Here is a 13,243-nt window from a genome sequence, read left to right on the forward strand (position 1 = left end):
TAATATAGTAATTATATGATTATAATATTATTAATTCACTAAAATTATTCAATAAAATAAATAAAAAATTAAACATTGGATATTATTTTTACCAATTTATTTTTTAATTATTTTAAATATCTACTAAATTATAATTTTAAAGTTTTATTTTATATATATATATATATATATAACGTACGGGAAAGGAAGGGAATAATTGGAGGAAAAAAATATTATAAAATTATTATTAAAAATTTAACTTTTTAATTAACATAATTACCAAAATAGTATTAAAAAATTAAATATTTAATTAAACAAAAATTTAGTGTTAACTTATTATTCAAATAAAAATTTTGAATTTTTAAATTCAATTTATGTAGACGAACACGTAATTAGACATAAATTTATAGCCTTGTTTTTAATTATTTATATTGATAAAAATATAATTTTAATGAAACTTAAAATTTATTTTTATATATAAATTAATAAATTTTATTTATTTTATTTTTATTAAAAATAAAAATAAATAATTTTATATTCTCAAATTATTGTTAAATATAATAAATTAAAAAATAATTTTCATTAAAAATTTTAATAAAATTATTATAAATGCATTTCAATTTTGACTAATTTAGATAAATAGAATAAAATTAACACTAATTTTATAATTTTAATAAAATTAACTTATAAAATTTTAAATAAAATTAAAAAATTATTTAGAATTATTTTACTAATTAGTCCTATTTTCAAATTAATTTTACTCTTTACATCAATAAAGTATTATAACTTATAATTATATTAAACATTTTAAAAAATACTATTCAACAAAATTATTTAGACTTTATTTGAATAAATAGTTACTTAAAATAAAAATAATTTTTTTAAAATATAATATCAAATTTAAATACTTATTCATTTCAAAATTTTATCTATTTATATAAATTTTATATTATTATTTAATAGCTGAATGACTAAAAAAAATTTAAACTTTTACCAGTTTTTTATTTTAGCTAACCTTTTTAATTTTATCAATTTAATCTCAAATTTTAACATTAATTTTAATTTTAGTAATTAGCGTAATTAGAATATTTAATTAACAAAAATAATTAAAATATTTGAATACAGCATTAATATTAGCCAATCGTTTTATTTTTATATCAATTTTAATAATTATTCTCAAACTGATAAAAATATTATTTTAATATATTATAATTATATGATTATACAACTTAAAAAAGATTAATTAAAAAATATATATTATTTCAATAAAAAATTATAATTATAATGATAAAATAATAAAATTATATTGTTTTCAGAAACATGAATTTAAAAGATTTTGTTATGGGTAAATTAAATTTAAATAATTTATTTTTATATTTAAAAGAGTTAATTAAAATTTTTACTATATACTCTAACTTTTAAAATTTATTATATACTACAAATCATTTAAATTTTAATCTCGATCTTGTAAAATTTTACAATTCAGTTATATACATAAATTTTAAAAATTTTAATAAAATACATTATACATGAAACTATATCATTGAATGCGAAATTAATAAAAATTAAAAAGATAATTTTTTTGGACATGATGATTGTTTAAGGGCTCATTATTTTAATTATATAAATAAGTACAACGTGACATAATTACCAAAATAGCATTAAAAATTAAATATTTAATTAAACAAAAATTTAGTGTTAACTTATTATTCAAATAAAAATTTTGAATTTTTAAATTCAATTTATGTAGACGAACACGTAATTAGACATAAATTTATAGCCTTGTTTTTAATTATTTATATTGATAAAAATATAATTTTAATGAAACTTAAAATTTATTTTTATATATAAATTAATAAATTTTATTTATTTTATTTTTATTAAAAATAAAAATAAATAATTTTATATTCTCAAATTATTGTTAAATATAATAAATTAAAAAATAATTTTCATTAAAAATTGTAATAAAATTATTATAAATGCATTTCAATTTTGACTAATTTAGATAAATAGAATAAAATTAACACTAATTTTATAATTTTAATAAAATTAACTTATAAAATTTTAAATAAAATTAAAAAATTATTTAGAATTATTTTACTAATTAGTCCTATTTTCAAATTAATTTTACTCTTTACATCAATAAAGTATTATAACTTATAATTATATTAAATATTTAAAAAAATACTATTCAACAAAATTATTTAGACTTTATTTGAATAAATAGTTACTTAAAATAAAAATAATTTTTTTAAATATAATAAAAAATATAATATCAAATTTAAATACTTATTCATTTCAAAATTTTATCTATTTATATAAATTTTATATTATTATTTAATAGCTAAATGACTAAAAAAAATTAAAACTTTTACTAGTTTTTTTATTTTAGCCAAACTTTTTAATTTTATCAATTTAATCTCAAACTTTAACATTAATTTTAATTTGAGTAATTAGCATAATTAGAATATTTAATTAATAAAAATAATTAAAATATTTGAATACATCATTAATATTAGTAAATCGTTTTATTTTTATATCAATTTTAATAGTTATTCCTAAACTGATAAAAATATTATTTTAATATATTATAATTATATGATTATACAACTTAAAAAAGATTAATTAAAAATATATATTATTTCAATAAAAAATTATAATTATAATGATAAAATAATGAAATTATATTGTTTTCAGAAACATGAATTTAAAAAGATTTTGTTATGGGATTAAATTTAAATAATTTATTTTTTATATTTAAAAGAGTTAATTAAAATTTTTTACTATATACTCTAACTTTTAAAATTTATTATATACTACAAATCGTTTAAATTTTAATCTCGATCTTGTAAAATTTTTCAATTCAGTTATTTAGATAAATTTTAAAAATTTTAATAAAATACATTATACATGAAACTATATCATTGAATGCGAAATTAATAAAAATTAAAAAGTTAATTTTTTTGGACATGATGATTGTTTAAGGGCTCATTATTTTAATTATATAAATAAAAAATGCATTTTGAGTATACACGAGCTTAAATTAAAAGGTTTAGTTTTATTAGAAAAAAATTAATTTGACTTTATTTAGACATCAGTTAAAAGCACATAGGCTTAATGGAGCTTCCTTCCTATCTTTTTCTAAGAACGCTGCAAAGTATGAATAGCTAAAATATTTGCAATTGGATTTTCCTTATGGAGAGTGGCTTGTATTTATCGTTTTGATTTATACTCTTATTTTTTTTTTTAATTTTATTGTATTATTATTATTATACTTAATTTGATAAAAATATCTATAAATTTTTATGATTTATTAGTTGATTAGTGTGAATTATTAATATATATATATATATATATATATATATATATATATATATATATATATATATATATAATGAAAATTAAATAACAAGTACAAACAACGAGTACATACAACATCAGCACTCGTTAGATAATGCTAGTATTAATAAAATCTTTCATCTATATTTACAAAATAATTATCAAATTAATACTTCATTTAATAATAATAATACTCAACTCAACTCAATTAAGCATTTATCTAAAAAATTTGGTGTCGGCTATATGAATTCTCTTTCTTCACTCTAAACGATTTTGAGTTAAATCTTCGAAAATGTGTAATGCTTCTACGTCATGTTGTACTACTCTCCTCCAAGTTAATTTAAGTCTACCCCTTCTTTTCTTTTTATCATCTACCATAATGTGCTCTATTTGTCTAACTGGAGCCTCTATTTGTCTACACTTTACATACTCAAACCACCTCAATCTCCCTTCTAAAATAATGAAGTTTAGAATCTATATTTATATATCTCTTATCTCTTTAATTTATTTTTAAGTTTATAATTATAATTTATCATGTAGATAAACATAATTGATCAAGCAATAAATATAAATTAATGTAATATACATGACATTCCTCTTCTCACAATTTTTTTAATCTTAATTTAGTTTTTTTTTTTCCTAAAAATACCAGCAAAATTAAATCTTTCACGATCTTTTGAAAATATCATAAAATTATTAAACCAAGTCTCAAGTAACTAATAAAAGTCATGAAAGTCTATGTAAAATATTATTTATAATCTTTGAGATCTCACACAATATCAAGTTGGGATCTTTAATTATATTAATTACAGTTGTTAAACACATTTCACACGTGATATAAACTACATGTTACAATATTTTATATTTTTCCTTAAATCGTATGTTTTCATTAAAATAATATCGGATAAATGATAATTCATACATTTTCAATTTTAACTTTAACTTCACTTGTCTACTTTTCGCTTTATGCATTAGAACACATATTTGCCGTTAAAATAGATATATGACATAATCACAAAAGGTAAATATAATAATATCTTCGAAAAAAAAATAATAATATATTTTACAATGACTTCACAATAAATGTCTATTTTTCCACCAATATGTGCATATATGATTTGAGCATGTGTGAGGGGCCAATGATTGTGTATGCATGAAAATGAATAATGACGTTTTATTAATTAAATTACTAATTAAGTTAGTTTTGATGGTTCAAATTAGAGGATTAAGGTTGAAAAATGGCTTAAATTAGCATTTTGGATTCATAAAAGTTAATTTTGGATTAACTTGGATCTATCTAGGCTAGTGCTATACACCCAGGGCTTGCTATGAGCCTCAGAAGGCCTATAAGTTAGGCAAAAAAGCCTAGATCAAGGGTAGCAAGTTGTTTGAAAGCATTCTAAATTGGTTCAGCATTTTTTTTTTCTTTGAATTGCAAGTTCAGTTGATGAATAAGGATGTGAGATTGCAATACAGAAACCAAAACTCGTTGGTATTCAAGACAAGTTTTTCAGGGATGGAGTCGAGAAATTGAGTTAGAGAAATTGAGTTAGTGGGTCAATTCTTTTACTAACTCAATTTTTTTTTTTACTCATTTTAAATGAAAAAAATATTATATAAAATAATCAATTATATATTGAGAGTAAAAAATAATGTATGAAAATTTTCTGCATATAACAAAAATAGAGTAAAATTAAAGGAAAATAATTTCATAAAATAATAAATTTTTACTGTAATTTTAAATTTATAATTATTATTGATAAGTTTTTATTTTCTATAAGCATTACATGATTTCTTTATTATCAATTATTTCAAATATATATTTCTCAATAATCATTAAATAATTTAATTAATCTCTAATTTAATAATCATTAAATAATAAAGATATATTTCTCAGTAGTCGGTTTTTTATAATTTTTATTGCAAAAAATGCTCTTTTAATGCTTAGAGTTATAATGATTGATATCAACATTAATTTTACATGCAAGTAAACTAATAGATATATAAAATTTTTCGTTGTTATTTTTCTTTCATTTAAAACATCTAATCCATATTTAAAATAATTATGTTGAATTTCTCACAAAAATAAATAGAAAATTAAAAAAAAATTAAAAAATAGAGATGAGAGAGAGAAAAAAGTTGTAACCCTTGTGAATATGAAAAACAGAAAGAGACTAAAAGTTGCGTTTAAGAAAATAGTTAATACTTCTTTGAAATGTAATATTTAGAAGGTTGTTTTTTTTTAATTTTAATTGACTTAAAATATCGTACAAATATATGGAAAAAAATTTAAATTTATTTTTATTTTATTTATTTATTTATTTATAAGAGATTAGAGAGTAAAATTCAATACCTAATAGGTGAGTGATATATCTTTAGTTATTAGATCAAGTCAGGCTAGATTTTATTTTATTTGACGATACTTCAGCTTTATATAATTACTTTTTTAAACAAAAATTTGAATGGATATTTTATTTTTAATTTTTAAGTGGATTATTTTATAATTTTTGAATGGAATTTTCCTAATATGTCAATTTACCCCGCTATTATACAAGTAAATCTACCCCTGAGCCTAAGATGAATTGGGCCAATCATAGGAATGGTCCCTTTCAACTCGACACACATGTAAATACATGGTTATTATTTAAAAAAAAAATTATAAGATGGTTATAAATTTTTGGAGCCCATTCATATTTACATGTTCATTTATTAGAATTCACACATATATACATAAACATTTACTATTAATTTATCATTTCTTGTACGTTATCCTTCATGGAAATTTTTTCTTTTTTTCTTTTTTTTTTTTTTTTTGTCAAAGATCAATTCATTAATAGATATATCAGTACAATACGGGCCTAAGAATTAAAACCATCTAACCTATACAAGGAAAAGAGTCTAGACCCTAACAAAGCTAGCCTAAAAATTAATAAAGCCCAAGGCCTACCATAGTAGCCCTAGTTGAGATGATTAGAGAAACTTCATCATATGTTGTTTTTGTCGTTTGGAAGAGTAGGAGAGCATGGCTTTCAAAACTAATACCATAGCACCAGCCTCCGCCGTTTAGAAGAACAGGAGAGTAAGGCTTCCAGGGATAACATATCAACCAAAAAAAAAAAAAAAACAAAAGCCCGTGATACCACCCATAGAACTTCTCTTCCAAACAACGAACAATATTAGGACACTAAAACTTAGATTCAGCGGTGATCAGTAAGGAGAGTGGAAGCTAGAGCTCAATCGGCGTCTCACTCTGTTGTAGCCACTGAGGGTCGGTGACCATTAGTCTTGGCTAACGGAAGTACCCCTGAGATACCATTCCTAACAGCAACCAGAGCACTCTCTCGCGAATAAACTCAGAGCCATAACAAGTCAGCTCCAAGCTCTATTGGCTAAAACAAAGTAGATATGTAGAAATTATCCTTCACCCAAGAAGCACTAGATATGCAACCAAAATCACAACAAAAATATATACACAACTCAACCTAGAGGCAGGAAAGGGAAAGACCCATTCTCTGGGCTGGGAAAGAAGTCTTCCCCTCCTCGGGCGACAGGAAAAGCGACAAATTGATAGAGACGGGAGGCTGAACCTCTAGGAGAAAGAGACTAAAAAAAAAAAAGACATCTCCAATGTGATAGTTGAAAGTACTTCTCTTACATAAAATCACTGCTATTCTATATAATTAGTTCTTAAACAACATGTGCTATTAATATTACACGGACCAGAAACTTTATCCTTCCTTGCTTCTTTTATTTACCTCTATTTAGCATGCAAACAGACTGCTTTCATGAAATAACTTTATTGTTACGCTATTAAAAGAAAAACTTTATCATTGCACTAAATTAGTTAAGGAAATTATTAGGTATTATATTTTTATTAATTAAAAAAATACTATTTAACTTAATATTTTTAAAATTAATTTATTATTACTTATTAAATTTTATATTTTTAATAATAATAATAATTTTAAATCTATGTCAATGGAAGAAATAATTAATAAATTAGAATTATAGACAAATCAACCGAAAATCACTTATTATATATTTTATTTGCTTTTTTTTTTTGTAGAAGTCACCGAATATTTAAAATTTACTGTCTCGACTAATTCAGATTCACACTATAAAGGAAGCAAAATACTCTCTTTTAAGTTTTAAAAGTGTTTCATACTAAGGGTTCGAACTCAAGATCACTGGTTAAGGGAAAATGGACACCGATCTTCTCATTTTTTTTTTTCTTCAAAAAAAATTTTTTTTTTACCAGAGATACTATTAATAATTTAAAATTAAAAAAAGCCTCACGTAATCACCTAACATTCATCATCCATTTATTTCCATTTCCTATTTAGTTAATAGATTCATCTAATCCATGGACATAATTAGTAACCCACACATCAAACAGCTCCACAACCTAAACTTCTAAACCATACTCCTTATTAAATTTAATACTCTGACTTATTTTCTTAATTTATTAAAAATATTTTAAAATTCTGTTTACAGTTTTACAATTTTCACAGCTAGCCATACAAAGCCCCTCTGCGTTAACGTTGCAAATTTTCATCATTCATTTTCATGCCTGCAATTGCAAGCTGAAATTCAAATGATGGGCTCCTCTCCTCCCTAACAGCTATCCGTTAATATTAATAATTATTTATTTTTATTTATTTAAACATAAACCTTCCCGGCTAATTATATGCATCTTTCGCTGCATATATATTAAGCTGTTTTCTGAGTCAAAAATTGCGTTCTACTTCTGCTCTCTTGCTTTGTTTTTCTAGTTGCCGGATCTCTTTGAGACCTATTCCACCGTTCTCTTTCTCCAATTATTGTAGGTGATTCACTTTCCCTGAAAATTTTTTCAATTTTTCCCCGGAATGGAAAGTTGATTCCGCGGACTTTTTTTCTTGGACAAATGATTGTCGAATGCTGAGATTTTAGCCATAAGGAAACTGGTTTTGGCGAAGAGAGAACAAGAATGGAAGCTGGCAGAGGTAAGGCGGAGAAGAAAGGAACAAACGATGTCGTACTTCAAATTTCGACGACACAAGAATCTTTCTTTGCTTCTCAGGAAACCAAAGATACGAAAGCTTACACTCTTTCAAAGAATTCCCAGTTGGGTTCTTCTCCAAAACGTTCAAAACTTGAGTTGATAGAGTTGGAGAACTCAAGTTTGAGGATCCAAACATCCACGTTTGCAACCTCTCCTTCTTCTTCAGACATAGCAAGATATGGCCCAGTTCCGACCCCAACTCTAAACAAGCCTCCAAAAATCCCAACCAGCGATTCCATTACACGAAGAAAATCGCTTGCGCGTTCTGAGTTTTCGAAGCCAAAATCAAGATTGGTAGAGCCACCATATCCAAATGATGCAAACTTAAAAGAAGAAAAGATCCGGTTGGTGAATTCAAGCTCGCCTTCTAGTACATCACCAAATGCAGCTTCACCAACTAACACAGTTAGCGTGTCCGCGCAGAAAGATAGCTTGAAATCTGCTCCAATTACCCCGAAAACGCCATTAATTGGAACCCCAGGACCGGATGAGGAGGATGATGAGGAGGTATATAAGACCGCAAGTCTTAAAGTGAGCAAAACAATGGGTAAGAAATGGAAAATATTGATCTTATTTGAGCTGACTGCATTTGTTTGCTTTTTGGGGTTGTTAGTTGCTGGTTTGACTATTGATAGATTGCAGAATTCTACAGTTTGGGGGTTACAATTATGGAAATGGTGTGTGCTGATATTAGTTATTTTCTGTGGTAGATTAGTCACTGAGTGGTTTATAAATATTTTAGTTTTCTTGATTGAAAGGAACTTCTTGCTAAGGAAAAAGGTGCTTTATTTTGTATATGGATTGAAGAAGAGTGTTCAGGCAGTTATTTGGTTGGGTTTGGTGCTTCTAGCTTGGGGCTTGTTGTTTAATCGAGGAGTTAAGCGATCCAGGCACACTACAAAGATTCTAAATCATATTACAAGAGCTCTTGCTTCTTGTCTTATTGGGGCGGCTATATGGTTGCTCAAAACTTTGTTAGTTAAATTGTTAGCATCTTCTTTTCATGTCACTAGATTCTTTGATAGAATTCAAGAATCAATCTTTCATCAGTATGTTCTTAAAGCTCTTTCGGGGCCTCCTGTGATGGAGATGGCTGAAAAGGTTGGAAGCAGCAATACAATGCCAGGCCAGCTGAGTTTTAACAATTTGAAGAAGCAAAATGAAGAGAATAAAGAAGAGGTGATTGATGTGGATAAGCTTAAGAGGATGAAGCACGAGAAGGTTTCTGCTTGGACCATGAAAGGATTGATTAATGTGATTACAGGTACAGGGTTGTCTACTCTCTACAACGCACTCGATCAGTGTGATGAGGAGGAGGGTGAGCAGGACAAAGAGATTACTAGTGAGTGGGAAGCAAAAGCCGCTGCTTATAAGATTTTCAGGAATGTAGCAAAGCCTGGAAGCAAGTGAGAATATCCACCTCCTTAAATTTCCCGCAATATTGCGATGGCAGACTGGTGATTTGTTCCAGGGTCATCTAACGTTTCTTTCTGTTTAATGGACTAGGTACATTGATGAAGAAGACCTCCTGCGCTTCATGAAAAAGGAGGAGGTGGACAATGTGATTCTACTGTTCGAAGGAGCAGCAGAAACTGGAAAGATTAAGAGATCAGCATTAAAAAATTGGCTGGTTAGATCTTTGTCAAATTTATTATTCGTATAAATTTTCTATGTGCAAATCTGCCATTTCTAAATCCTTTCTTGAGGCCATACAATCTTGTATTGTCATTCAATTTCAGTGTGATTGTCATTTTGCATAAGATGTTTCCAGTTTTATATTCAGAAAATGAGAATTTGACACAATCATAAATTTAGATTACAATAGTTTATCATGAATTCATAAAATAAATAGAACTTTAGAGCCTGTCAAAGAAAAATTTTCGAACATCTAGTTTCTTAGCATATGAGTTCTAGTTTGCAGGTGAACGTTTACAATGAACGCAAATCACTGGCACATTCCTTAAATGACACCAAAACAGCAATAGAGGAATTGAATAAGCTGGCTTCAGGAATTGTGCTTCTTGTGATCATTATTGTGTGGTTACTTATGATGGGGTTTTTAACAACCAAAGTTCTTGTCTTCGTTTCATCTCAACTTTTGTTGGTGGCATTCATGTTTGGTAACACTGCCAAGACAGTATTTGAAGCCATTATATTTGTGTTCGTGATGCATCCATTCGATGTTGGTGATCGTTGTGTCATTGATGGAGTACAGGTAAGGCCTTAATCCTGGAATAGGTATTAATTCTATGATTATGTGCAATTCAACTTGATTGATGCTTTGGTATATTGCAGATGGTTGTTGAAGAGATGAATATTTTGACAACAGTATTTTTGAGATACGACAATGAGAAAATATTCTATCCAAATTCAGTTCTAGCTACCAAACCAATCAGTAACTTCTACAGGAGCCCAGAAATGGGTGATTCTGTGGAATTCACTGTTGATGTTTCCACTTCAATTGAGACTATTGGAATTCTGAAAGCTAGGATAAAAGCGTAAGTCAAGTCTTATATTCCTCTTGTTTATTATCCTACATTTTTTTCCCTCCATTGTTTCATGTGCAAATTACAATGTTTTTTTTTTTATGATTTCAGGTACTTGGAGAGTAAGCCTCAACACTGGCGTCCAGGCCACAGTGTGCAGGTTAAAGAGATTGAAAATATGAACAAGATGAAAATGGCTCTCTATGTTAATCACACGATAAACTTCCAGAATTCTGGAGATAGAGGCAACAGAAGATCTGATCTAGTATTAGAGATGAAAAAACTTTTTGAAGAACTTGGTATAAAATATCATCTTCTTCCTCAAGAAGTTAATATTAGCTACGTTGGCTCAGCAGCCTTGGCAGTCCCACCTCTCACACGATGACGGTCCCTCTCCTTCTTGCAATAATTTGCTTCTGTTGTATGTATGTTCCTTTATTCTTTGAATTTGTATCATTACCATATGTATCATTCTTGAAAGTTGAGCTTTAAATTTCTGATATGGTAAAACAAGGTATCTAAAGATAATCTTGGTGATATGCGAACACCCAAAAAATGGGTTTTGGAAAACTACAATATTCTAAACTTTGTTCTTGTTCTTTTTGATAATTGGGTGTAAAGAAATATTGATCTCATCATTTTATCTGATTCTTCATTTAACTTTCTGGAATTAAATCATAGGCATTTCATGGATGTCAGCTGTTTTGGAGAGGAAAGAGGAGGATGTAATTCATCTCAAAGTGAAAATTCAAGATAGAGTTGATGGAGAGTGTTCCATCCAAAGGGACGAGAAAAGAAGCAGAAATCAGCATATATATATATATATATATATATATATTGTAGTTATTTAGAAATCAGATTATTGCAATTCTTGTATTATTTAATTTATTGTTGTAAATCAACCACGGATTAAAGGAGGTTGGTAGAATTACTGCATTCCTAAAATTTTAATTTTGATTGGTCTATGTTAAATGTGGTTTGTCTTTCCCATATGTAGCTTAAAAAAATTTTAACAAAAATTTTTAGAATTTTTTTATCTAATTAATAAAAAATTTAAGTTTGTATTTTAAAAATTTAAAGACTTTTTTATTAATCAAAATAAATTAAAAATTAGTTGGTTTATATTTTTTTAAAAATTTTTTAGTAATAAAAAATTTTAAAAATACTTAATTTGTGAGTAAATCACATTTAAAGACATGAATTTAAATGTAGTGTCCGTCACTCTCTTTTAAGTCTAAATGTTATGTGCCTAATATCAGTTCAGCTTCTTAATATTGATTTGAGAATGAATTTTGTACCTCAGAAATGTGTTTATAATGGTAATTTCCGTACTGTTCATATCAAGTTATAATTTTATTATTATTATTTTTTTTAATGCAAGTTCCTCTTGGACCTCTTCACATCCAATGGTTCCGTCAAATTGTCTAAGCATGCTCACCTTAAAGCCAATTGCCTCTGGGTGGCTAGTTGGATGTAGTTTTGTATTTGGAGGACCTGACTGGGCCAACATTCAAAAACCCATTCAGGCAGCCCAAAGCACAGCTATAACGAGAGGCAGTACTAGTAGTCTGGATTGAATTACTGATGCCAACCAACAGAAGTGAACTCTCTTCCAAATTTCAAACTTGATGGTAATTTGGGCCAATTAGATAACCTTATCCACCAATTCCTAACAGCGAAGCTGCCACATAGGACAGCGATCAAGACGGCACGTTCCCCTGGTATCTCAATTTTCCACCTCTCATTACATTCACTTCCCCTACTCTCAAAAACAATCTTAAGAACCCCATCTTTCCAATTTGGACAGTAAATTCATAGAAAGAAAGGTGGTGGCCTAGAGAGAGCAGAACCAAAGATCAGAGAAAGAAATGACCTCAACTTCAGCTATTTCAATGACTATGCCATTAACTTCTGCAAGCCAAAAGAGGGCTCTTCCAAGCTCAGAGGCCTTCTTCAATCCATTGCATGTGAGGGCATCTAAGGCTATGGTGGCGTCAAAATCCAATGGGAGGTTTCAAGTGAAGGCTTCACTGAAGGAGAAGGCAGTCACTGGATTGACAGCAGCTGCACTCACTGCTTCCATGGTGATTCCAGAGGTGGCTGAAGCTGCTGGGCCTGGGGTTTCTCCATCTCTCAAGAACTTATTGCTCAGCATTGTGGCTGGTGGGGTTGTGCTTGTTGCCCTTGTTGGTGCTGTGATTGGAGTAGCCAATTTCGACCCTGTCAAGCGGAGCTAAGGGATAAAAAAATTCTGAGAATTCCGGAAATTCTTTTTCCTCTTTATGTTATGTATCTCTATGATGTTTCCAGTGATAATCTGTCTTCAATTCTGTGTTTGTTTTGTCTGTCCTTTCACCCGAAACCTGTGAATTCTGAAATTTTCAATTTCTAATTT

General features: G+C 27.4%; 2 protein-coding genes across 4 annotated transcripts; both read left to right on the top strand.

The window, feature by feature from the left end:
- Positions 1-8,073: 8,073 nt before the first annotated feature.
- Positions 8,074-11,776, top strand: LOC110670063 (mechanosensitive ion channel protein 10-like). 3 transcript variants are annotated; one of them, XM_058129752.1, is made up of 6 exons: positions 8,074-9,768; positions 9,869-9,992; positions 10,284-10,577; positions 10,658-10,860; positions 10,960-11,273; positions 11,530-11,776. In XM_058129752.1, exons 1-5 carry the CDS (start codon positions 8,288-8,290, stop codon positions 11,231-11,233), a joined length of 2,376 nt encoding a protein of 791 aa, XP_057985735.1. In that variant the 5' UTR covers positions 8,074-8,287; the 3' UTR covers positions 11,234-11,273; positions 11,530-11,776. The 3 variants fall into 3 exon arrangements, with proteins under 3 accessions (XP_057985735.1, XP_057985737.1, XP_057985736.1); XM_058129754.1 differs by having other exon boundaries at positions 11,548-11,776; XM_058129753.1 differs by having other exon boundaries at positions 10,960-11,269.
- An 826-nt stretch (positions 11,777-12,602) lies between these two features.
- On the top strand, positions 12,603-13,240 carry LOC110670057 (uncharacterized). Its single transcript, XM_021831995.2, has one exon. It carries the CDS (start codon positions 12,717-12,719, stop codon positions 13,083-13,085), a length of 369 nt encoding a protein of 122 aa, XP_021687687.2. The 5' UTR covers positions 12,603-12,716; the 3' UTR covers positions 13,086-13,240.
- The last annotated feature ends 3 nt before the right edge of the window (positions 13,241-13,243 follow it).

Source organism: Hevea brasiliensis, chromosome 11, assembly GCF_030052815.1.
Source record: "Hevea brasiliensis isolate MT/VB/25A 57/8 chromosome 11, ASM3005281v1, whole genome shotgun sequence".
Taxonomy (NCBI): Eukaryota; Viridiplantae; Streptophyta; class Magnoliopsida; order Malpighiales; family Euphorbiaceae; genus Hevea; species Hevea brasiliensis.

What these genes read in the sequence shown, in the direction of transcription:
- LOC110670063 (XM_058129752.1), top strand. Translation starts at nt 8,288, where the DNA reads ATGGAAGCTGGCAGAGGTAAGGCGGAGAAGAAAGGAACAAACGATGTC. An exon ending in GTGTCATTGATGGAGTACAG is followed by an intron (nt 10,578 to 10,657) that starts GTAAGGCCTTAA and finishes GGTATATTGCAG; the next exon opens with ATGGTTGTTGAAGAGATGAA. An exon ending in CTGAAAGCTAGGATAAAAGC is followed by an intron (nt 10,861 to 10,959) that starts GTAAGTCAAGTC and finishes TTATGATTTCAG; the next exon opens with GTACTTGGAGAGTAAGCCTC.
- LOC110670057 (XM_021831995.2), top strand. Translation starts at nt 12,717, where the DNA reads ATGACCTCAACTTCAGCTATTTCAATGACTATGCCATTAACTTCTGCA.